We start from the raw sequence: 27,041 nt of genomic DNA on the forward strand, positions 1-27,041 counted from the left end.
CTAAACTAGACGGCGTAAAGACTTACATGAGGATGCGACGGGTTCCGAACCATTTGCAGGTCAAAGTGATCAAATGGTTCGACTACCTGTGGCTCACGCAGAAATGCTCGGATGAAGAACGGGCCGTCTCGTGCCTTCCTGACAAATTAAAGGCAGAGATAGCCATCAATGTCCATCTGGATACGCTGAAGCGGGTCGAGATCTTCCAGAACACCGAAGCTGGCTTCCTTTGCGAACTCGTCCTTCGTCTCAGGCCGGTCCTCTTTTCACCTGGGGATTACATTTGTAGAAAAGGTATATATTTCTTTTTCCTAAACCAATACATAATCTTACAACCCAATAAACATGATCATAAATAAATATACAAAAGTATTTATGTTATAGTTTCTTAGCTTATTATAAATATTTAATAAAAAAAAAAACTATAGGCCATGGTTATATGCAATAGGGATGCCAACATATACAAAAAAAATAGTGCCAACGTGAACATTAAATAACTTCTGTTTTTTATTATATTGAAACTCTAAATCTAATCTTAAATAATTCAAAAATCCAATACGATATAATATAAATTGGCTACAAACATAATAAATAATTAAGAAACGGATTTTTTTTTTCATAAATAAATAAATTGACAGTAGTTCCATTTTACGTTACTTTAGAGATGATATAAATAAATTTATATTTCAATATCAGTGTATGTGAAGAAACAAGATTTCATATTTGCAGATTGAAGATATACGGTGAGGATTTGGTATTGGAGTAGTAAATAACTGAAATAATTGTAAACGTCATCATTATCATTAGGAATGTATGTTCAGAGAATGAAGGCGAAAGCCTCGTATTAGTGCTGTAATGAGTGCGTATCCATAAATTATGTGCGCGCGTGTGATACGTCGGAAATAGTAGGTAGGAGGTGTCTTAGAAACTGGCAGTGGAGAAAATGTAAGTGGAATCCCAGCATCCCCGTCGCCCTTCAGCTTCCACCCATCACATCACAGTGATAATGTTGTAAAGGAAATAGTTGTGGGAACTAACTTTCGCATACCATTAAGACGGTAACTGCTCAACTTATCACTTTAATCTAAATATCAAAACTTCGCACGGCATCAACGCGAATTTGTCAGTTCCGAAATTACTGCAACGCCAAAGTCTGTTTCATTTTAATGGCACCAACTATCATTACATCATTATTCCTATTAATCCCTGCTCGGTTCTAATTTGTACGTAACGATCCATAAAATTAACATCGACGTTATAGAATTGTTTAAAAAGGAAGACGTACGTACGCTTTAAGCTATTACTTTCTATCGCTGCCATCTGTTGAGTTAATGCTGGCTTTAATTACGCGATACTCACCAAATTTTATTTAAAAGTATTGATGCAACAATGCATGGTAATTATAATGGTTGCTCTTACATAGAACGCGTCAAGTCACTTGAAAAGTACAGCGTATTGTTCAATATATTACGAATCATGAATTTAGTATTATTACAATATGCAAGAGCTGAGACAAAGTTGATTTTTCGAATCTTTTCTGCTAATTGTATCCATTTCACCAAAATCTAAATGTATCAAAACTGTAACAAGTGTACACGTTTCTCTTTACCTCAATTTCTGCATCACTTCGCAAATAACATCCAGCAAATTTTGCAGAGCATCTTGAAAAGCTTCATCCAATTTCTGTAAATCCATCACATCTTGCACCAATATTTGCACTTGAATGCTTTCCACCTGCGCCAATCTCATCCATATATTTTTCCAGAAAATAATCCATTTCCTTCCAAACCTGATGATTTTCTAGAACACGATTTTTTGGTTTTACTCGCAAACATTTCAGCCCAATTTTTACAATATTTAAAATGTTAAAATGTTTTATATTTTATGAATATTTAAAAATAAAATCACATAAAAAAAAGAATAATTAAATTATTAAATTCCGTGAAATAATTGAATGTTATTGAATATAGCATTAATTTAGTTTGTTAGTTATTCTATATAAATACGCATTAAAAAAAAAGATATTGTACATGCAAAAACGCATGCAGATATTTATTAAATGTATTTGTATATGAAAACCGATACTGGGACGTATGCAATGTAATTGTGAATTTTTAATAATAATGTTTGTTATCGGTATGAATGGTGGAAACAACGGGAATATATATTGATCCCATGTTTCGAATGAAAATGGGAAAAAAGTAAAATAAAATAACCAAAAAATCCTCCACTGATGTATTATTGTTCGTCGACGGTATTCATAAATTCTCCGAACGTTGGGTTTGCAAAAAAATAAATAAACCATTCGTCATTGGTACATGGTAAATATTGATATACAGATTAGCCAACCAATAAATATGTCTGTTTAATCATTACAATAAGGCCACTTATTTCTAATTTTCACGCGGTTTTATCAACTATAGATTTTCAAAGAATTTAAACATTTCTTTATAAACTGATATTTAATTTGATACAATTTAGTACAATTAAGTACATGACATTCCAATATAATCAACGAAAATTTGTATAAAAACTCGAAACTCGTAAACAAAATCACTACTGTATGTTGGATCTCAAACACAATTGCGAATTTTAGACTGAATGAATAGGGATGATGATTATCAAAAGCAACATTTCAGAAAATGATAATAAACCATAATTCACAGCTTATAATTTTAAAACATGTTTCCAGAATTTACTAAATAAAAGCTTGTAATTATTGAAATGTTATACCTCGGTTAATGTTACCTCTGGCAACGAAACCACGATATTAACATAAAAAATATACTATTACATAATACCGACAAAATATGGTCAGAAATTGTTTTAAAAGAAGAAAAAAGAAACTTAGAAGTTAGAAATGAAATTATCCCAATGATTCAATCAATAGATTTCGAAAATATCTATTACAATGTGGAGATGTTGGTTTTTCAGTAAAAATTTAGAAAAATTTGTTAACATTTGAAAAATAAGAAAATGTAGATGAAATTAAGGAAGATTGTTTAATCTGGAACGAATTAATTCATCTTATATTTTATAAAATTAAAAAAATGTCTGTTACTTCTTATTGTTGATTTAATATGTATGTAATTTGTCTTTTTTTCTTGTTTCAGGCGAGGTGGGAAAAGAGATGTACATAGTGAATCGAGGTCGGTTACAGGTGGTAGCTGATAACGGGAGAACCGTTCTAGCTACCTTAAAGGCAGGTAGTTACTTCGGTGAAATATCAATCCTAAACATGGGCACAGCAGGTAAACACCTTGGTAAATATCCGCAGGCAAGCCCATTGGTGGTTAAAGAGAAAACAAGATATACTTATACTTCTTATATCTCCATATTTTCTGGATGAACTTACTTCAATATAACCTCCACCACCGCCTTGCATGCGTTGATTGGCTTACTTCTGAAAAAAAAAATAAGCAACAAAAAAAAAACAAATTTCCAAAATTAAATCCATCGTACTAATAACTAAACAAAACAATTGAAAGCAAATAATAACACACAGCGCTAAATAATACCCAAAAAAAAAATAAACAAACGCATCCCGCTACTATATATATATATTCTAAATGTAATTGATATATTTGTTTTATTTGATTGTTTCTGTTCGCTTCATTGATTTCCACACTGTGTATTGGCATGCAAACGTTTTATGATTTCCTATATCAAGCAAATTCAATTGCGTAATAAATTTACTACAAACGAAAACAATTATCAGCTGCAGTTTAAAAAAAAACACACAAAACAAATAATATATTTAGATTTAAATAATAATGCACGATAGGAGCAATTAATAAAGCGCACGTTCATTTATCATGCACATATGTACGTGCTTCGATGCGTGTAGACTCGCAGAGATTTTATGAAATTGATAATTAATCAGGTCGCTTGTTTATGTTGGAATTTGAAAGTTTATTAGGGGGTTGGGGAGGAGGAGGGTATTAATACTATCGAAAACTGCTGTTGACATGCGAAATTAGTTCTGTCCGATCGCCCCCAAGAATAATTTATTGAAAATCGCAACGAGAATTCAATTACATGCACGAATTTTAACCGCGGATCGTACACATCCAATCACGCCGCGCTTAATTATATTCACTACGGAACTATAGGTTTTAGCTCAACTCTAATCGGTATATTTTTTTTCTCTCTCTCCATTTTCGCTGTTTCGATATTGATAACATTCGGTCATGCAAAATGTGACAATCAATATTTCAAATGTTACGTCAAATTCCTTTTGGTTTCTCTTTGTTAATGTTAAATATATTGTTCATGCGTAAAAAAGTATACTATTCTATGTAAAAATCTTCAGATAATATCGAATTTATAATCCGGCTGAAAAATGAAATTTAACAATAATTTGCATATTTGTCAAGTAAATAACTTTTCAATTGTTTTAACTTTTATATATTGTTAATTTATTTGTAAATATTAATTTATTTTCTTTCTATTGAATTTTTCCATTTTTATATAAAAATTATCATGTTTTGAGTATAAGAAAAATTGGATCTTTGTATATACTGAAAAATTGACAATTTTGATCAAATTTATAGCCGAATTACCAGGTTTCAGAAGTTCAAATTTTCAACTTTGTAAATATTACGGATCTGCCATCTACTGGTATGCTTATCAACATCCACAAACTTGATTTACATAAAATAAGATATTTTCAGTAACAAACATTAGTTTCTATTATAAATATAGTAGTACCTCGCATAGTGCGGTTAAATCAGTACAGATACACTATAGTATGGTTAAAAACGTTTCAAAACATACTAATTTTTATTTAAGCAAAATAAGAACTTTGTAACTTTTTGTAAGCTTTTAAATTCTTCAATTAGTCCAGTTTCAAACATTAAGGGATATATTCTGACCCAAGGTATATTTAATACAATAAAATATATAGATGTCAATATTTAATGAAATGATTAAATCTAAAAATTGAAGAAATGTGTATAGATATAATATATCTTGATAATACTAATTACATAATGTGTTTATCACATAACTATAGATTTAAATCTCCACTTATTACTATTCTGATATTCTTCGCCATCCACCTTTCCTCTCCAACTCAACATCTCTTATCCCGCCCGATACGCTATCTCATCTCATACACACGTACCCTCATTCATTTCGCTCGATGCATCTGCCACTGACATTCAACCTCTTTCACGCAAACCTAATTTATCTTCAGTTCGTGTATTCATTTACGATTTCGCTTTGCTTTTAGACACATGCATGCATCTCATATAATTCCATCATCAATTATTTTCTTTAACAACAATAATTATTATGAAATTTTGAAGAAAACCTTTTCAAATTTATAACTCAATCTCAATTAATATCTTGCATAATACTTACATTACAAAATAATATTCTAGAATATATTTTTCTTTAAAAGATAGCAGAATATATGTATTAAGTATGAAACATGTATTCATTTACGTTTCTCCTTAACAGCTTTCCCGGTATATATGATAATAATTACGTAACTAATGAATTAGTTTTTTTTTTTTAATTAATAAATTCAAAGTAATTGTGTATAAACCTACATATTTCTTAAACGTTAAAGTACATCAGGCAAGGGTAATCATTTCTAGTTCTGGGGCTAAATTTTTATTAAGTATTTCGCCCGAAAACAGCTACAAAGGATATGTGATTCTTTCCTAAAATAATGTTTTTTTTTTAACTAAAAGTATGTATCTTTTTAACAAGAATGATGTAATGCGACCTAATGGTGGTTCCTTCAAAAAAAAATCATTTTCCGTAAATCGAGCGCATCCTTTAGCCGTGGCCTCAATCGCTTCGCGACATTTGGTCTCAAGAGATGGACGAGTTTGAAGTTAAAAATAAGATTTATACAGAAATCGATATTCACGCAGAACATGTGCGAAACATGGTACGCGCTTGTGCGCTACGGCTTCATTTAAATAATTCATATTTTCGTAATGGCTTAAATGCATCGCATGAATCGCACGTAATTGCAAGATAATAGTATTACGTCCTTTATCCACGGACAGAACTTCCATGCATTTAATAGCTAGTTTGGCCATCAAATATATGGATTATTCGTGTTCACGGTGAAACTCCTTCCATTTTCATTTGATATACCGAATGTTATAAAAAACGTTATACATTGTTCTAAACCAGATGATTAATTAATTTTCAGAAATTATTCATTAATTATTATATATTTATCTATATATATACACTGCATATTTCTGTGAGTGAGGACGTGGATGAAATTATTCGCGGGGTAGTTATGCGGAGAAATAAACTCTGGCTCTGGGCCAAATATTCTCGTCAGATTCAGAATCATGTATGAATTTAAGCAATGCGGATACTGACTTTACCGCCCTTTGCGCAACGAATTTTCTAATTTTCCTTTATACACATTTCTTAAAATTTACTTTTCTACTTCACTGAATTCATATCTCTTTGATTTAGTTAAATATAACATGAACATATCTACATATTACACGATTTATTTATATTTGTACATTTTATAACTTTTTTTTTTCAATTTTCAATAAATTTCTTGTATATTATAGATTTTAACTATTGGATTGGCAAGAAAGTAATTTCGGTTTTCACAAATAGATAGGATTATATTAGTTTTGATGGATTTATAATTTGAACGCTAATGAGGCTAACAAAGAGAAATGTAAAGTGTATGACTTTAATTGTTGCAAAATGACCAGAATTTGCAAAATTTATTCTACGAAAACAATGAAAATCCTCACACATCTTTGGTAATTCGTGGAAAATTATTGGAGCTTAGTTCGGAACATAGATTACCATTTATTTCAAAGTTTTCAAAACTCTTTGAGTGGTTAAACTTTCACTAATTATGATGACCTGAAATTGCACTTAGTTCAGTTTTTTTTTGCTGATAAGGACAAAAAGTTCTGTGAGCGCAGAATCATGATGTTTTCAGTAGGATCATCGAACAAAATGGAAAATATATAATTGATTTATTTTCATCGTTTGTATATAAAAAATTAATTTAATTTCACACTAAAAAACCGAAATTACTTTCTTGCCGTCCCAATACAAATTTGTCTAACTAAATAATTCAAATTTAATTAAAATTATATAACAATTTTGTAATTTTATATTTATAATCTTTATAATTTATTTGTGTTATATGTTATTGATATGGCGTAAATGATGATAATATAGAATATGTATTATCATCATTTCATTCAAAATATCAAAAAATCAGCGTGTTTGTATTTTGCAAAAGTATTTTCAAATAGCTATGCAGTAGTCGTTTGAATGCGTCATGTCAATCGTGAATGGAGCAAATGCACCGTTTGATTCCACACAAAGAACGTCTACATTCCACATGGAATGGAAATAATCCTGCGCTTAAACCTCCCTCAATTTGACCATTTCAATTAAAAACTTCAAAGACAATGCGACTTGCACGGAACTAACATGAATTGAAACATTATTTTAATGAATTGTGTAAAGCGAAGATTGCTCATCCTCCCACTAAGCATCATCATCATTATGCATACAGTTCCAAGCGTTAAACTGTAGCGCGTATCCTCAGAAAGTTTTTTAAAAAAAATATGGCAATTTTAATCACCGCAGCTTGTTGCATAACACGGAGATTAATGCCGACCCTCTGCACTTTTCACTTTCATATTGTCACGTACACGGTATAAAAGTATGAAGTATTAATCAGTTCACGAGTTTATGTAAATTTCAGTCTTGATGTGAACGAACTCGGACGTTCGTGACTGCACTGATTCACGCTATGTTCTATATAAAATATATAAATTACAAGAAGAAAAAAATCCATCTACTTTAACCCGACAATTCGCTGTTATTTACAACATCTACTTTATGAAGAAAGAATAATTTATTTTAATTAATATTTAATCCACTAGCTTTTCCATAGCTTAACACTCTTTTTTTGTACAATACAAATGATGTTATTTTGGCACATGTTTAGTACTCGATAAGACGAATATACATCATACATTTGAACCATGACAACCATCGGCAGGTGGATCATCTAGCACACGTTTCCCACGTAGTCAACTCGAGTTGAATATCCTAGATACGTTCAAAAGTCGGGCTTGATAAACGGTTTACTGCCAGTACATCATTCAGAAAAGATGCAGACGTCTTTACTATTATTAACATTGAGTCTTGCATTTACAATTCAACAATAAGAATCGTATTAGACTTATTACATAAGTCATTATTCCTGCAATTTAACATTATGAAATTAAACGGTTTCATTTTCATTTAATTTTTGATAATTTATCATTGCTTAAAGTTTCAACTTAAGTTTTATCTGAGTTTGTTACACAAAAAATATGTGCAAACAATAATTAAATTATTTTTTAAGAATTCTCTTGAATTAAGCGAAAGACTTAAGAACAGTAGTTTTTGAAATAGTTTGTTTTTAAATAAATAAATATGTATATTTTCCTAATTTGAAATCCTAATTCAAACAAATGTTCTTACTTAAGTATATTATATAATTTTGAACCACCAAGGGATTTATACACTTCTTATAACTTTTTTTTGTTTGTTGTTTTTCCCTTTGGGATGGAAACTCGAAACCGGAACTTCTTCCCCAATTCACCACTGTTTATTTTCATCTGCACGTGCAAAAAATTCACAGTTTATCAAAAACTTTCACGATTGCTTTATTATCTCTTCTATCAGTAATAAGTTAAATCAAGTGTATCAATAGCATTTCGGTTCTATGCTTTACGTGACGCACAAACTAAATGGGTCGCAAAAACAGTAAATTAGATCCTTCAGATCGTAATATTAAAAAAAAAAACATATAAATTTAAAAATAAACTCAATATACATTTCGATTTACGTGTCTGTTAAGTTTATGATGTTAATTGAATTTTCACAATGAATACTGAAGCTGGCAACGATTCATATCTGCTAAACATAAGTTTCAAACTAAATTAGAATAGTTTTGAAGTTTGCTAGCTTTGGTATTACGAAAATGTGACAGATGCAAAGTTAGTTCTTTGGCTTATGCAACGTAAAACTAATATATCACATTATTAAATTTAAATTACGGAAGAGACGAATGCCCAATTTTATTTTGAATATATCTCATTTTATAACTAATATATCTCATATAAATAAGTGTTTAGAATAGTTTTTAAGAATTGTTGATGACGACGTGAACATATCTGATACTTGCTTTTCCGGATTTGAAACTTTCTTTTATTCATCCGAAAGTGATGACTACCACTTGAAACTCAATAATTTATAAGAAAGCTCAATCTGCTTCGTTTCTATCATTTACCGATAAATTTAATGTTAATTATCTTTCTATTTTGAATATATCCGTGCATCCTACTGACAATTGATTCATATCTGTTGAACATGAGTTTCAAACTAAATTTGGAAAGTGTACAAAAGTTATTGTTGCGAAAACGTAATGGATGGAAAGTTAATTACTTGCTTTTCACGACGTGAAAATAATTAAATTACATAAAACAAAATTAAACTACCAACTTTCTCAATTTAACATAACGAATTCTATATAATTTTGAAACGTGTTTTTTTTTGTCAATGTTAATTATCCTTCTAGTTACGTGCATCCTAGTCTTGATTCAGTTAAATAAGAATTTCAAATTAAATTTTAATAGTTTTCAAGAAATAGTTATGCTCTTTTCTCGATGTAAAACTAAATAAGTGATTAAGTGTAAATTACAAAAAATATGAAATAGCAATTGCATCAATTTGTAAAACGAGCTTTTTTTGCTATGTTACGATATGAAAATATCAAAAGAAACTAAACTTTAAACATGGGTTCACATAATTATTTTGGACATAAGTTGAATCATCGTTTTTTTTTTATGTGCTGATTACGTAATGATAATAAGTTTATAATTTCAATACATCTGCACTTCCTACTGACAAATGATTCATGTCTAAGTTAATATAGTTTTCAAGTTTCTAGTGTTGATAATACGAAAATTTAATGAATCTAATTTTAAGTTAAAATCAAATTAAAATATGACATATTTTTAAGAACGTGCATGTTAATTATTAATGTTTACAATTATAAGTAATTAATTATATGCGTTGCATGCTAATACTGGTATTTTCAAACTATAAACTAATTGTCTTTAATTTGTGATTATGGTAAATAATCATTCACTTTGTATTGATTAAATTAAAGAGCTAGTGTACTTATGCTTGATGAACACACATCACAACTATCTATGCTTTTTCTTGTCTGTAATGTCGATTGAATTGTATTTAATTTGGAAATGTAATTCGGCTCTGTCTCTCTATTTTAACTATTCTTCCACAGTAATTTTCTCCTACTATTGTCAATAAATTGAGTGGTTTGTTCATTAGGGAATAGAAGAACAGCGAGCGTCCGTTCGGTGGGATACAGCGATTTATTTGTTCTTAGTAAAAAGGACATGTGGGACGTCCTGAAAGAATACCCAGCAGCCAGAGTCCGACTGGAAGCAATCGCCGTCAAGAGATTGGAGAAGTACAAAAGGGCACCGCTGGAAAAAGGTATGTATCTCCTCCAATAGTAGACTCGGTCCATTGCAATATTCTCACTTGAGGAAAATAACCGTTCGATGAACATTTGCATTTCGCGCTCCACATGTAATTCCAATCATTTTACAGGAATATGGAAATGCAGAATGCACACGGTATTGGTTTTTTTGAACTGAACGATTATTGGAAACGCGTTTCGTTTACACTGTTCAATGTTTCACCTATTTTCGTCATCACACGTGCTTTTTGTTTTGTTGTCGCTATGTATAAAGCATTCAATCAATTCATATACATTTTTTTTTTAGTAAACTTGTTGATCTCATCCAACACGCAAAAGGATTATTTAATGAAACATTGCCGACGTATTGACAAATTTTTTTTTATGAACAGGCTTTTATTTGGTGTTGCATTTTTAATCACATAATCTTCCTACATTGTTTGTTCAAATAATCAACTTTAAATAATACAACAATAAAATTATAATTTCTTTAAATCAAAATATAAACCTCTAAAACTTTAACATACAATTTACTAACACTCAAAGATTAATTTAATTAACATTTAATATTAAAATTTTAATTTTTGCTATTACAAGAATAATATTTGTATATATTGTTGCAAACTTTTGTTAAATTGGTCCATTTCGAATTGCAATTGTCTACTATAATGGTGACCCTAATAACGTTGTATACGTTCTGTGAATCGGAAAGCTGTTACCGTGTTTGGTATTGTGAAGATTCACCATTGAATGGAAGGATTCCGTTTAATAAAATTGTTTCCCGGTAAAGTAATCGGTTTTCGGGATTTTAGAGCTCTGCTTAATACTTTGTAACCAACCAGTCGGTCGGTCTTTCAATTCATTCCGTTTTTCACTTAATGTATTCTATTGAAAATACAATTTATACAATAGTTTGCTTCATAAATTAGAAAAAAAGAAGATTTGTAAGGATAATCATCACGCTTAAAACGGTGTTTATTTTATTCGATTTCAACTTCCTCGATTAGTCCGGTTTCAAACAGTACGGGATATTGGTAGAAACGGTTATACGTACATTTATACAGCCGAAATAAAATAAATTAGCCTTAATTACTGTAATTAGAGTGTTGAATAATACACAGGGAAATCAAGAAGTTGATGGGTGTTCGATAAAAGTGTTGTTAATCACCATTTTCATTAATCACACTTAATCATTGCTGATGCGACAAGGCATGTGCGCACGGCTTTATTCTCATAATTGGTAGTTCATCATCCGAGAGCAGCAAAACGAAATAATTGAATGATCCTTTCATTCAAAAACTACAACAAAACAAAAACTACTACACAATTTATTGTTTAGTGTTAATATAATAAAAAATACATGTTTTTCATGGATTTTATAATATATTTGTATATATATCATTGGCACGAACATAAACAGATGTGAAACGAATGCTTTCGTGACCTACTGTACATTAATTATAATAACACATTCGGTTATTGTGCGCACATGTTTTCTCCCCAGGTATTGGATTTTAATGAATAATTTATAAATATTGCGAATTTAATCAACCAACATTTCCCGCAATTGAATTGCAAATTAACTGTTTCTATTATGCACATGCATACGCAGTCATAACGCATCAAAATTCGAAACAATATCAATTGAAACTAGACGTGTAGAGAAAACTGATTGTTTACTGTTTGTTAGCACACTCTGATATTTAAAAAATAATAATAATTTCAGAATTTTATTGTTTTTTTTTTGTTGAAATTATAATATTGTAATTAATAAATATATTTTTGTCATTCTCGCATAGTCCGCGTAATTATTCAATCAACATTCCGGGATCTGTTTGAAACTAAACTAATCGAGGAACTAAAAATAAAATGTACAAGTCTCTTTTTATGCGGTTTATTGAGACTTAATAATGGAAAAACTGTGATATACTGAAGGAGTGAAAGGATAAATTATGTTATAGTGAAACCGGACGAGGTATGCTGTAATTCATATATTGCTATTTAATGTGCAAATATTTCTATTTAATTCAAAATATATAATATTGTAAAATGTAATTATTGAATTTTTTTCTAGTTACAGTAAATATTATCTATTTTATTTACTAATTTAAATTGATTGTTATTATTAATTAAAATATCGTATATATAGTAAAGTCTAATATTTAGATAAGATAGTCTTATTAAATGTCATTACTTAATATTATTTTATTGTTTTTTTTTATTATTGCTTAACTGAGATTATTAATTAAATTAGAACATTTTTATGTACTTTATTTCGACGGTCTTATCTAATAAAAAGTGCAAACATAAGCGGGATTATCCAATATAACTTTATAATTTGTTTGCACGGAGGAGAGGCAGAGATGTGGAAATCTATTAAATACTTTAATTGCCTAGACCTAGACTAAATTTAAATTGAAAAAAAAACGAGAAAACATTGAAGACGACATTGAAATATACTTAAAATAAATACATAAAATATATTGTAACATTGAAAAGTATCACAAAACTAATAATAAGTCCAAAGTATAAAGATTAGAGATTTGTTTGTAATGAATTCTTTAAAATTAATTAGTTTGAAACCGTGCGTATATTGAGCGAAAATTAATGTTAATTTTGAAAAATACGAATGTAAATGTTATAGAATACTAATTATCTACAATATAGAGACTTTCTTTTAAGTAGAATGTATACAATTTATAAATATATAAAATTAATGTGGAATTAAAGAAAATTTACAAAATATATAGTAAATATATAAATATTACTTTGAATTAACTAATACAGCAACACCTCGCATAGTGCGGCATCGATTAATGCGTATTCACTATATTTAGTAAAACAAAAATTATACACATTTGTTTCCTATATACAATCAATTTTCTTTTAATATTTTTGTTTATTTTTATACGGTTTTAATCCTTGATTAGTCCGGGTTCAAAGATATTCGTGGAACGGATAACAGTTCAGGTTATTGTTCTCAATGTATACAATTGCTAACTTGCGTTTACTGTAAAAAGAAAATATATTGTACATATTTTCTAATTGTACACTATGTTCAAACCGGACTATTTTGAATCCGTTCAAAACCGGGCTATGTGAGGCAGTCTTTTTTATATATTTAACAACTATTTCTTTTAGTTTTTTTTTCTATTTTAAATTGTACACTAACTGACAAAGTTTGCAGACACGTATAATTTAACTAAATTATAACTTTAAAACAAATATTCTTGTCCTTGGTATTAAAATAATGTAGCATAAATGTAGATTAATTGAAAGTTAACGACATCTGTATTCAGTTAAGACCAATGGTTGATGTATCGATCAAACGGTTTTAAGCCTGAATAATTTATGGCACGAAATAATACAGCAGTTAGTTGACGGCAGGCAACAAGTTTGCAATAAATCTCGAATTTCGGGAATGGTCTTATTCCGGTAATCAAATTTGAATTACCGAAAATTCAGTTCAGGAGACGCGAGACACGCTCAGTCGAGAAACTCTACGACTAAGCGGATTAAAAACCCTCCGTCGGGTGCTGGGATAGAACACACCACCTCCCAACAGCCCCAACGGTCGCCCGTCGTCTCTCCTGTGCCCTTTCGGATTATATACTTTAAACTCCTTAGCTACACAAATGTGTTTAAGGCCGCATTGTAAACTAGCAAAATACGATGTTATTCAATTACATAGTTTCGCGTTCGAGTTCATATTATTATTATTAAACTCGCATCCCATGGCAATACGGAAAACAGAATAAATTGGAAAAGATGAATGGATCGCATTTCGCTTGATAAATTTTAAATTACAATGGAATTGTGTTATTGAAATCCTCATAGGATTATGATGAATCGTCTCCGCTTTACCACTTATTCATGTTTCTGCTAAATGTCTGTACTTTTTCACTTTAACAAATATTACAAATATTCAAAAAATACCGTAAATTTTAAATAAACATGAAGATTCTGAATTTAAGCAAGTAAATATAAAAATAACATATAACCTAATAACCTAATGAACATGTTTACTAATAATTATGTATGTAGTATATACCAATTTAATTACATCAATAATTCTGCAATTCTGTTGAATGCGTTTGTTTTTTTTATACGCAATCGCTGTTAAATCTGTCATGAAATGTGAGATAATCGAAGTTTATGGCAAACGATAAAAGTCCTCTTCCAAAATCAGCTTCGATTCGAAATTTTATTACCCAATGTTTGTGTGCTGAACATTGCAAAAATCTTACGCAAAGTGCATTTTCATTATTGTTATTGCAAATATCATATATAGTTTGAATAATAATTTAATCGCCAAATAAACAAATATAAATGTTAAAACTAATAAAATAAAACTTGTAATTACCAAAAAAAATCGTAATAAACGTTTAAATAATAATAGCAATAACATAAAAATATATAAAAAATACTACTTCACATAGTCCGGTTTTGATCAATACGGATTCACTATAGTCCGGTTCGAAGATTGAGTAAATTAAAAATAAATTAAAATGCTAGTAGATAAAATATTATATACTTGTATACATTAATAATCGGTTCCTTTCCCTTTACTTTTATTATGAGGATTTAAAGTCCTTGATTAGTCCGGTTTCAATCGGACTATGCGAAGTATTGCTATACTATTAGATATATTCTAATAATAATTAAAAACATGTAGATTTTATTGAAGTTAACAACTTTACTTGATGTCGCGTAAAAATCATAAATAACATTTTTTAAACATTATTATTTGATTAAAAAAATACACATTATTGTACAACTTAATAAATTATGAAATGAATGAATGCATATTAATAAATATGAGCTGATGCTTGAAAGTCTAAAATGTAATGTTATTTTCTGTGCGCAATTGTATTCACTAGAGATAACTCATCCATCATTTTGAGTAATTGAATCTAAGAAAATATGCGAATAATAATGAAACGTCGTAATATCCGAGATTCATATTTAAATGATTATATAAGTTTGCGATGTGTATAGGAGAGAGCGACTGACGGTGGCGAAGTTTCCGTTTGGGAATCACAAGAAATATCATTTTTCTTGCGGCAGATTTTATCCTGACGAGTGAAAAGTTTTCGCGTTTACGTCGCAGTTGATAACCGCGGATTTCGTCTTTGAATATTTAACTAAGTTTTCTATTAAACTTTACTTCGGCAAACGAGTGGTGTTGCGCCCGTCTCCCCCCAAAAAATACAGATATAGGAGAAGGTCAGAAAGGAAAAGTATGGAAAAGCGTTTCTCGTACATCATCCAATTAGAATATCATAAGAAAAGTAAATCTATATATTTATATATATATATAAAAAATGAATACATTTCCGTGGAGTGGAGAAAAATGTATAGTATTTTTTGTGTGTGTGTTTGCAGCGGCGATGGGAAGGAGTCAGTCGACTCCTGGTCTGGTGGAGTCACGTGGCAAGGTGCCTTTAGAGGAGATGTGGGTGCCATCCGGCTTAATCGGCTTAACACTTGCCTACCCGAGGTCGCTCTTAAGCTCACCTCCAAGACCTCCACCGGACTCCCCGGGCTCCACCAGTAGTGGCAGAAGTAGACACCACACCCCCGCCTCACAAGCCAGATCAGGTAAAGAATGAGAATGTTTTGAGTGTGTACTTACATAATCCCCTCTCTACCAATGCAAGCAAGCAACAAGTACCCTACACTAACAATCAATTCTCATTTTATTTTTGGCCTGTATCTATCTACATCCCCCAGTTTACAACCATCTCTCAAATTAATTCCGAAATCATTCTTTACCGCTACTCTTCAACTTGCATGTCCATCATTTTTATCTACATCTCAAAAGTACAATTTAATTATATAATATTAAACGAATTGTAAGTAGTAACCTCCAACAACAAAAGCATATACACGAAAATTACCAAAAAAAATAACATAAACTAATAAAGTTTAGTTACTTTATTACTACTTAATTATTAAAAACACAAGAACCTTAAAGACTTATTAATTTTAATTGAACTAAAATGTAATAGTAAATTAAATTATAAGAACAATACCAGATTCCCAAAATAAAGTAGAAACATAGCTATTTTTATTGAATGCATAGATTTTTTAACACTTTTCATATAAATGCACCAATATTGTAGTTTATAGTTCCCATACAAACAATATTTTAGTAGTTTAAATCAATTTATTCTTTTTTTTTATTAATTTCATTTGATTTTGGAATCAACAAATATTTTTATATAAATATGAGTTTAAGTGTTATGGAATTGTATAAACTTCATATTTTTTTTTATTAATTATAGAATCTTATAACAAAAACTTTAAATATTTTTTTATGATGCAATTTACAAATTATTACAAATATCCGAAAATCACTTATTGTTCAAATACTTTCATTTAGATCACATAAGAACTTCATAAGTTTACAGTAATTTAATCATGTTTCTATATATCTTTTTTTTTTATTCACCATATTTCTGTTGAAATACTTTTAATATTTCTTCAAAAGTAATTTAAAGAATTCAAATTCAGTTAAAAGCACTTATTTTCCTTCAGTTTTCTGCAAGCACTTCCAGTTAAAAGCAGTCTTCAGCTGTGAATACTTAAAATGTAAAGTTCAAGAAAATCCTTTATATAAATAAGAAAGACAACCAGTTCCAATTTATTAGCAAGTATAACAATCGCTTTTATGCTCCGCTATACAAACTCCGCAGGGTCTTCAAACTCTTTTCAAATTAATAGAGACGAAAAATATAAAGAAAAAAAAGTGAGTTTGGTATTTAAAATTCGCCGTATATTAACATAGAACAAAATAATTTCTTTAATATTTCAGCTAACAATTATTAAATGGTTTTCGCTATTAAATTTAAAGTAGATTATAGAAATACTCATCAACTTAATCTATAGACTAAATTTAAACAAAAATCATCCATGCTAATTGCTAATTATCACAAATATATGTTTAGTATTTATCATGTAAATATGAATATTAAACTATTGAACAATTGACTATGTAATTTGAATTATGAAAAGGATTAACAATCAATTTGTATTTAGCATACGCGTTTTGTTGATGATCTACACATATACACATACATAAGCTTTCGCTAGGTATTCACTATTGATTTCTATAATCACACGGTATTGCTGCAAAACAATTACAGAGACATTGTTAAATGGAAATTTAATTGTAATTAATATTAATATATTTTGGAAATGGGAAAATACGACGAGACCTGCGGATGCATGCGACCGTCCCCATACAAATCACTGTTAATTAATTCCAGGCAAACCTAGCGATTAGCGAAACGCATTTTCCCCATAAACATTCTGCACACTACATAGTATTTAATCCATCCAATCGTAACCTATCCATTTAATATTTTACTATCAATTTATTTCTTAATTCTATTTAATAAAAAACTTAATCTTTATTTATGCCCAAGATGGGCGACTAAAAATTATTGAATAAAATAACATTACATTATAATTAATTAAATAATTAAGTGCTTTTATAATTAATTATGTGTTGCTAAATGTATTTGTTTTAGTGTTTTTTTTTTGTGTGCTTCCGTTAGAAATAATTCGCACGTCGTCTCGGTTCACGCAATTTCCTTAATAGATTGTGCTTCAATTTTATATGAAGTCCGTCGGGCCATTAACTCCATTAGATTTATTAAATCCAGCAGCAAAAACTGATATTATTATTATATTATATTCTGTATTTATAGCTTACTGCAACGGTTTCATCCCCCATTTTCTCTTTATGTGTATATTTTGGATATCTAAACTTGCATGTTATAATGAAAAGTTTAATAATATTGAACTACAATAATACGTAGTAAATTAGTGCTACATTACTACACAATGTACATAAGTAATCATTCGTTTATTTCGTAACCCTCCGTTACTCGCCTGGCGTCTTAGAAATTGTTTCTAATTGGTTGTATTTTTCTGATTACATTGATAATTTTCGTGAAATGTCTGCATTTTCCGGAAGAAAAATGTTTTTCGATACATCTATAAACGATGATTAATGAATATATTGGGTGAAGTAAAAAGTTCTGAGCATTTTTCGTTAGATGGTTTTAGTGAACCATATCTCACGAGACGAGAGTCTTTAGTGAATCGAGTTGTGTGTTTGAGCATTCCAAAATGGAGGTAAAAAGAGAAAATTTGATACATTCTTCACTACGACCAAGGAGAAAAGCGGAGCAGGTGTTGTTTTGTGTTGTTGTTGTTTATGAACCCACTGCAGTATCGAATGCTTCCGTTCTGGTAGACAAATCGTCGAAAATGTTGATAAAATCATAGAAAGCATCGAGGCGGACTGAGCACTTATTCCATTGTCCAGGAACTGAAGATTAGCCAGAAAACCGTTTGGAACCATTTGCTTAAAACTGGTCTCAAGAAGAAGCTCGATGTATGGGTTTAAAACGCTCAGAACTTTTACTTCGCCCAATCACTAAAATTTACCATTTTTTTCAAGAAAGCTATTATAAAACCAAGAATATTTTGCTATTCATTCTTCAGCGCATTACTCTAAAATGGCGTAACGTGCTTTTACAAATCATCAGTCAGTATGAAGAAGGTACATTGTGTTGCCCTACTTTTACAGTTTTAAAAGATATGGTTGGTTTGTACCAATTGACACAGACGTCGCGCGACTAACGGAGAGTTAAAACTAGTAACCAGAGTTTTGATATTAATACAATATACATAATATACCTTATCTCTATGGCCCTTATAGATAAGTCTCCCCTGTATATAGTAATATATAAATATGTTACTAATAATATTAAATGAATAATGTTTTTATGTTGCAATATTTAACAACGTATAAATATGATTTATATTTAATAGATTGTTGAGGTAAACACACAGTTTTACAAATCATATCAATAATAAGAAAATTTCATCGATTTGCATTTTAATTATTGTAGCAAATATAATCCACCAGATTAGTATTTTTACTTTAATAATTATAATGGACATGAATAAATTTATTGATAGAACAATGTTAATTAATGTTGGTTCGTTTAAGTTGGGACATATATTAACAATTAAATGTGTCAAAGGAACAATTAAACTTGTAGTATATTGACCAGTCCAAATATAGATGAATTAAACGATTCAATCGATGTGAACGGTTCGGTTGAATTGCGTTCGTCGGTTTCGAGTTGGAAGTAGCTTTCAGCTGCAGAAAGTCCGTGTTTGCATTTAATCAAGTGCTGATGAAACTGGAATTACTCGTGATTATGATTCCTGTACCTGCTAGAGTGTGTATTAATTGAAAGATTGCTTTCTGCCTATGCCAATTGCACCAACTTGATTCGTGTCCTCTTTTTTGTTTTGTCGCTAGGTACGACGCTCCAATGCGACAGCATGACGCAGCTGGTGTCGGGCGCCGCGACGCCTCTGCTGGGATCGCACGAGGTCCTCGAGACGGAGATCAAGAGGCTGAGGGAGAGACTGCACACCGTGGAGACGGAGAACGCCGCGATGAGCGTCAAACTGAATCAGCAACAATGGGAACTGGAGAACAGACTTGCAGAAATCGAGATGCAGATCTGCGGTTCCAGATCGACAAGCAGTCTCGAAGATAATGACAACGAGAGGAACCGTGAAAGCATTATTTAACAACAAAATGTGCTGCCTTACAACGCGTTTCGGACCCACGCGTTCGTACAATACATCGTGTAAAGGCGGCGAATATAATTTTATTAAGTAAACGAAACCAATTTAACAACAAACTAATAAAATTAAATAACATTAAAAAAAAAGAACGACATATATAATATACACCCGCATTTAAATGATGATGATGATGATGATGAAGAAGAAAAAAAGAAATTTAAGCAAACTAATTTTTATTACATTGATAAAAAAATATACATTATGGTGCATTTTCAAGATTTATATAATTTGCCAAAAAGAAAATAAAGGCAAATAAAAACAAGAAACTGATAATACTATTGAAACGAGTAAAGAGGAAAAGCTAATTCTGAACAAAAATGGAAAATTTTATCTACAAGTTGTATTTGTTAATTATTAATAATAATCAATAAATAATGTGTAACAATTATATTAACATTCTGATTAAAAATACTAATCAATATGCGTTTTTTTTTAATAGTATAAAAAACAAATTCTCAGAATCAGAAATAAATCAAAATAAGAAATAAAGATCTTTTGTAACGACCAAAAAAAAATATACTCTTTTTCTTGATTGTTATTAATATTTAAATAAAATTTAATGATGTGGGGCGCTGTAAGTATTTCCCATTTTATTTCAGAATTTGTTTGTTTGATGTATTCTAATTCAGTGAGACTATAAAATTATGACTGCCAGATTATAATTAACTTTTCCAAAAAAAAAAAAACAAAAAAAAAATAATAAAAAAAAAACCAACAAACTAGTAATTAGTGAGATGACCCTGTGAGTGAGGTTTGTTCATTGATAAACTACGTGATTATTGTTTTACTACTACATAATTTGTCCGTTTTGGTGCTTGGATTGTTTGTTGTGGGCATTATTTGTGAAACTCTGTACATAGTAAACCAAATCACATCCAAACCGTCGTCGTGTTGACTCCGAGTGGCGCGGATTGAAGTAAGCCATTAACAAGAATTTGTAATGACCAATTCATCCTTCATTCGATGAATGAATGAATGACACGAACTCGTTTCGGCTGCTAATACTAATATTTACGTTTACTTTTTTTTTTGTTTCCGTTCAAAATTGATTTCCGTCAGGCGATCAAAATGAATCCTGCATCGGATTTCTTCTGTGTGCGCTAAATTTATTGTATAGTGTTTTAATCATAACCAAAAGTATATAAGTATGTTAACTATAGGTTTCGGAAACGGTGCATAACGAATACATTTATCTCTTATATTTGTTGCAAATAATATTATATACTTTAACATTCACAAAATATATAATCAATAATCTTCCTTAATCTTTTTGATATTCATATACAGTAATTACGTACACTGAATTATCTAAAAAAAAACTAATAATATGAAGAAGAAAAAAAAAACGTTTTTTTACATGAAGCACTGTTTTTTTTTTCAAATTTTTGTTTATTAAATATTTAAATATAAGTGATAAGTCTTCCATGTTTGTTTATTATTATTCAAGTTTATTTTTTCGTGAAATCAAAAGCGCAGAATGCAATGTAAGATGAATTTGCTTAAATTTTTGTGTATATCAACAAGCAGCAACAAACATAATTGATAAATTGATTCATTTATTATTTATTTATTTTTTAATGAACAAGTAAGATGTGAGAATAGAATCGACTAATTCGGTGATAGGCGGCTGATTCCGGTGTCCCGTTTCTAACAGAGCGGTTCGCATGCAGGGACCAATCTTATCCTCATTTTGTAAATGAAAACAAACAAACAAACAAAGAAGAAAAAAAGAAAAGGCAAAAAGTTTAATTCAAACGCAAATGACTTTTATACACGTTGATCCCATACGATGAGAGGAACACTGAGCACGAGCAGCTTAGCAGCAATTTGTGTTTGAATTATGCACATTATTACATCATTCTTTCTTGAATGTCATCTGTAAGTACGAGTCAAATCCTTGTTGTTTCACCCTGTAAATGTTGTAATTGAGTTGCTTAGATCACACACATATACACAATGTACCGTAAAGTAAGAGCTTTGTAAATGTCAATTAAAAAGCCCCGCGCGCAATCATTAAAAATGTGTACTCGTGTAAATAATCATCCCATCCCGTAAATATATTTGACAAAGAATGACTTAACGATGTGCTGGTTAATTAAGACAACATAACTGCCATGTTTCAAGGATCTATCACAATTTGGGAAATAATAGAAGAAGAAGAAGAAGGTTAAATGAAGGAAGTACTCGAATAAATTTAAAATAACTATATAGTCTGTAGATAATATTTTCTAGAAGATTCTTGTAGTATAAATCATAGTTGAGACCCAAGGAAAAGATTTACCAAAAAAACGAATCAATTCGGACCGTTCCTTCTATTTATATATATATACGACATGTATAAATAATATATAAATATTTTTTTTTTGCTTTTTTTTTCGAATCCCCTCCCCATTAATGGTAGTACGTAAGAAACTTAGTTAACCCTGTGAGACCAAATATTTTTAAGATGTTTTATCTACTTGCTTGTCTGAATCGAAATTTCTAAAAATTGCTATTTATTATATAAATTACGTGAGTAACAGAAGATGATGATGAAGAAGAAGAAAAAAAAAATGATATAACAAAACAATCCCAAACACCCCATGTAAAACTGTTCTGTTTGTATTTTGTAAGAGTGCCCTGAAGAAGGAGAAGAAAAAAAAAAGAGGGGGAGAGTTAATTGTGTACCGTTTGTTTTACCAATTGTTGTGATTCTATTCCTTAAAAAGAAAATGAAACCTCCCCCACGTAGGAAGAATATTATAAATTTTACGAATATAGTAATTAAAAGTGGACGAATGAAGGAAATATGTTAAAAGAAATAAATATATATATATATTTGTTGCTACATTGTTATATAGGTATATTAATTGAGATATTGTAATTTATTGTGACGGTACTTATGTTCACAACGGCCCTGTATCGAAAAAGGGGGGAAATGTCTTATGATAAAACTAAAACTTAAGTTTTGTACCCACGACAAGTGCAGGCTCATATCATTATTACGCAAAAGAAGAAAAGAAAGAAAAAAAAACAGGAAATGATCCATTTTCATGATTGTAAATTGATTTGCCATATTTATAATCGAAAATTATTGTACAGATATTATTATTATTCCTAACAATATTCATAATTCTTTTTCTTTTTTTTTTTTTTGGTTCTTTGGAACGTAACCTGTCATTTGTGTGTCCATTAAATTATATATATATATATCCAAAACCACCATGATTATTCCCAATATTTTAGCTATTTCCATTTTTGACTAAAGAAAAATGAATTTTTGTCATTGTTATATTCCTAATATTTAATATAATTCCCGATAATAAAGAATTAAAAGACGAATTATTATGTTTTAATACTCCACCACATTCTAATAACATCTCAGTAATAAATATCACATTCATATCATAAAGAAAACGAAGATTATTTTATGTTATAATTTTTGTCTTGATTTTGAATGTTACTAAATACGACCCTGTGTTCCGTACGTCAACTGATTCAAAGTTTACTAAGTTAACCTCCAAATTCCAGCACAGTTTCATGCCCGAATTAAACTATGTATATGAACAAGATTAACAAGTTACTAGTCTGTACAAAATGTGTTCAAAACCAGTTGCGTTTCGTAAAAACTGTATCAGTACACGAAAAATTATTTACCAATTTGTTGGGTAAGTATTCAAAAATTGATAATAACATTGACTTTCGTGATTATATTTTAATTAAATATTATATAACGATACTAGAACTATACTCTTAGTTTTTTCTTCAAGTTCAAATATCTAGTAATAAATTATTGTAATATCCATAAAATATAAATTTTAATTATTATATTTGTATAAGGTATGCAACCAAACTATCAACTACGATATTTGGTTTCATATATACAAATGATCATAAGCAGCTATTGGTGAGAAATGAGGAGGGGAAAAGAATAGAAGGTGGAAGAAATAGGGCCGTAATGGTATAAATTTTAATAATAACACTTAAAACACTAGAACATTAATATATTTCAATATTTAAAATAACGACAAATTAATTATATTTAGTGCTTATTGTTAACATTGATTTAACTTTTACTTATTATACTTTATATGGATTTTTTTAAAATAATGATGGGCTTATAGGGACCACCAATATTAATACAGTGGAACCTCGCATAACGAGCAAAATGAATTGTACGAAAAATGACTCGCTTAACGAGTGACGATGAAAAGAGAAGCCCCGGATTGCGCGCCTGCTACATCATTTTTAAAACATGTGTATTTTTAATATGTCTCACTATACGAGTAAAAATCCGGAAATTTTGAAACGAATTAAACTCGTTAAGCGAGTTTCCACTGTATATGAATCTTAATAATTGTAGTTATTATTTTGAATCTATTTTCAAGACGTTTTCGGTTCCACCTGTTTCTATTGTCGCCAGCCGCTTACAGTTATCATCATATCATGAACAAACAGTTGACTTAAGAAAAAAAATCATTGTTTATATTTCGTTATAGTTTTATTAAAGTATATATCACTAATGTTCTTGAATCTTTATGTATATAATTAGTAAATTTTAATCCTAAAACAAAATACATGTTTTCTGTACTTCTAGGGATGAAAGAAGAAGAGGCCCACAAGTATGTAAAGAATCATAGATTAACGGAAATCGATTCAAATAGATTGTACGAAACCATAAAATTTTTCAATAATAAACCATTAGACATTAAAGAAGTTCTGAAACACCCGAATGTTTTTCGTTTCGGCGTTAAACATACGTGGGATCAAATTCACATGTATCTTCAGGAATGCGGTATCCATGAAGTTGCCTTAGATATCCTATTAGAGTAAGTATTAAAGTTTCCTATTTAAACTGTACATTTTGTATCTTATTATTTGTGACATAATAATTTCCATAATATAATTACAAACACATTGTTTATGCAACATACATTTATGTAAAATCGTTTCAATTGAAGTGTACGAAAAATCCGCGCATCATCAATAAGTAAATTAAAGGAAATAGAACTGATAGATCAAGAATTAAAAGTAGCTGAAAATCTAATAAAATACCTGAAACCACTTCCGAGTAATTTTGACGTAAGCGATCTGTTGGACGACGAATTAACTCTTGGTCATATACATAAAAACATAGTCCAGAGATTCATTTGTAAGTATAAACATAATTTAACGTGTTCTCTAATTACACGTGAACTCTGATTTAGCATACAGATTGGAAGCGTCGCCTGAAAAAATAGAAAAATTATTTCGCACCCATCTGCACATCCATAATAAAAGCTTGACCTTTTTATGCGAGAATATCAACATAGCTTTAGAGTTGGGATATTCAAAGACGAGGCTAATGAACAATGGATACATCTTACAGACGAATCCTTTGAATACACGTGAAGTCCTCAATGCATTACCTACCCTAGCGCAATGTGACATGAGGGCCCAAATGAAGATGTATCCTAAACTCATAGGAATTTCGTTACAAAACTTTTTGCGGACTTACGAATTACTGCGGGTGAGTTTATTTAATTAAGAAATTTACAACAACTAACACTGTATTAAATTATATACAAAATACTCAATTAAAAGTTAAAGAGTTCGAGTATATAAAATGATCAAGTAGTTAGTTTTGAATGTTAAATGCTAAAGAATAATTTTTTTTTTTCAGAAATGTGGTATTGCTGATGAACATATTTCTAAGAATATGAACATATTTTCCTTATCGACTAAAACAATTCAGAATAGAATTAATAACATTAAGAAGGTTCCAGAAATGAGGTTACTAATGAAAAACCCAAAGATGCTCGACATGATTATACATTATCATAAAGCTATAAATCGACTCGATTTGCTACAAAAAGTTAAACTCAAATGCACCAGTTTGAGTGTAATTGGTGAGTAGATTAACGTAAATTTTTAACAAACTAATAATTAGTATGTGGCTAGTTCTATCTATTTGCGTGAATGAGATTATGTCACATTCATTGGTATTAAATAAAAATAAGCTAGGATATACTAATCTGTATAGATAATCCTAATTGAAGGTCCATGTCTGCGTGTGCAATAAAACTAAAAAAAAGTCTGAAGATTAGATATGAATCGAATTGTTATTGTATTTTATTTTTTTATTAGTGAGCGAATTAAATATTTAAAGAATGTTGTAATGTTGCAGTTTCAGACGTTTTCGATGAATATGTGAAAGAAGGGAAGGACGTTAATAGGAAAAGAGAATTAATGAAATTGATTAGGAGCATGGTCAAGGATGACGATATAATCGAGGAGAGATTCATGAAGCACCCATTTTTCTTGAATGTACCCTTCGTTGAGATCGAAAAGACGTATTTGTACCTGAGGGCACATTCTTTCCTCAACAAGCAAATCGCAGTGGCAATGCCAATTTTGCTCTACCCAAAGTATGATACATTCCCCACCAAAGTTCTAACAACAACAAAAAAATTATCAGAATATATATGATTTCGCAGGGAGAAAGTCAAAGAGGCTCTTCAGACGATTTATAATGATGAGAGAATTAAGTACGCGCAGGTGAAAAACAGTCAAGTTTTAAATACGGCTTTGTACTTCTTGGAGAGGGATCATCACTTCACCGGAAACGGCATTTGGAGAAGCGTGGAACCGGATGACGAATCTTAGACCGATTAGTATTTACTACCTAAAGCATTACGAATGATGCATTCTTGTTACGGTAAAAACAAAATTTTGTTCTTTTGCGCTCTACCAGCAAAATTGTATAATCTTTGTGATGTTTAAATCTGAATAAACAGACTGTGCAGCATGCAAAGTGCGAGCGTTATTCTTCTAATACAAGCCATTAGGTTTACCTATTCGTTAGGTGAAAATAGATTTGGCGATT

At 30.0% G+C, this 27,041-nt stretch overlaps 2 protein-coding genes across 2 annotated transcripts; both read left to right on the plus strand.

Moving 5' to 3' along the window:
- LOC108569847 (cyclic nucleotide-gated cation channel alpha-3-like) lies at positions 1-20,276 on the plus strand (the record flags this gene model as incomplete). The annotated part of the gene is made up of 5 exons (XM_017931553.1): positions 1-294; positions 3,114-3,251; positions 10,363-10,530; positions 15,902-16,117; positions 19,863-20,276. Coding segments are annotated over 5 exons (1,094 nt in total), but the record flags the coding sequence as incomplete, so codon positions are not given.
- A 3,388-nt stretch (positions 20,277-23,664) lies between these two features.
- Positions 23,665-26,961, plus strand: LOC108569849. Its single transcript, XM_017931555.1, has 7 exons — positions 23,665-23,844; positions 24,774-25,005; positions 25,138-25,328; positions 25,384-25,685; positions 25,839-26,064; positions 26,343-26,583; positions 26,653-26,961. Exons 1-7 carry the CDS (start codon positions 23,733-23,735, stop codon positions 26,819-26,821), a joined length of 1,473 nt encoding a protein of 490 aa, XP_017787044.1. The 5' UTR covers positions 23,665-23,732; the 3' UTR covers positions 26,822-26,961.
- The last annotated feature ends 80 nt before the right edge of the window (positions 26,962-27,041 follow it).

Source organism: Nicrophorus vespilloides, unplaced genomic scaffold (genome assembly GCF_001412225.1).
Source record: "Nicrophorus vespilloides isolate i.1.1-1 unplaced genomic scaffold, Nicve_v1.0, whole genome shotgun sequence".
In the NCBI taxonomy this organism is placed as follows: domain Eukaryota; kingdom Metazoa; phylum Arthropoda; class Insecta; order Coleoptera; family Silphidae; genus Nicrophorus; species Nicrophorus vespilloides.

Bases quoted from the DNA above. Each gene is read 5' to 3' on its own strand.
- LOC108569849 (XM_017931555.1), top strand. From the start codon at position 23,733: ATGTATATGAACAAGATTAACAAGTTACTAGTCTGTACAAAATGTGTT. The intron at 26,065-26,342 runs GTGAGTAGATTA...GTAATGTTGCAG, and splicing joins CACCAGTTTGAGTGTAATTG to TTTCAGACGTTTTCGATGAA. The intron at 26,584-26,652 runs GTATGATACATT...ATGATTTCGCAG, and splicing joins CCAATTTTGCTCTACCCAAA to GGAGAAAGTCAAAGAGGCTC.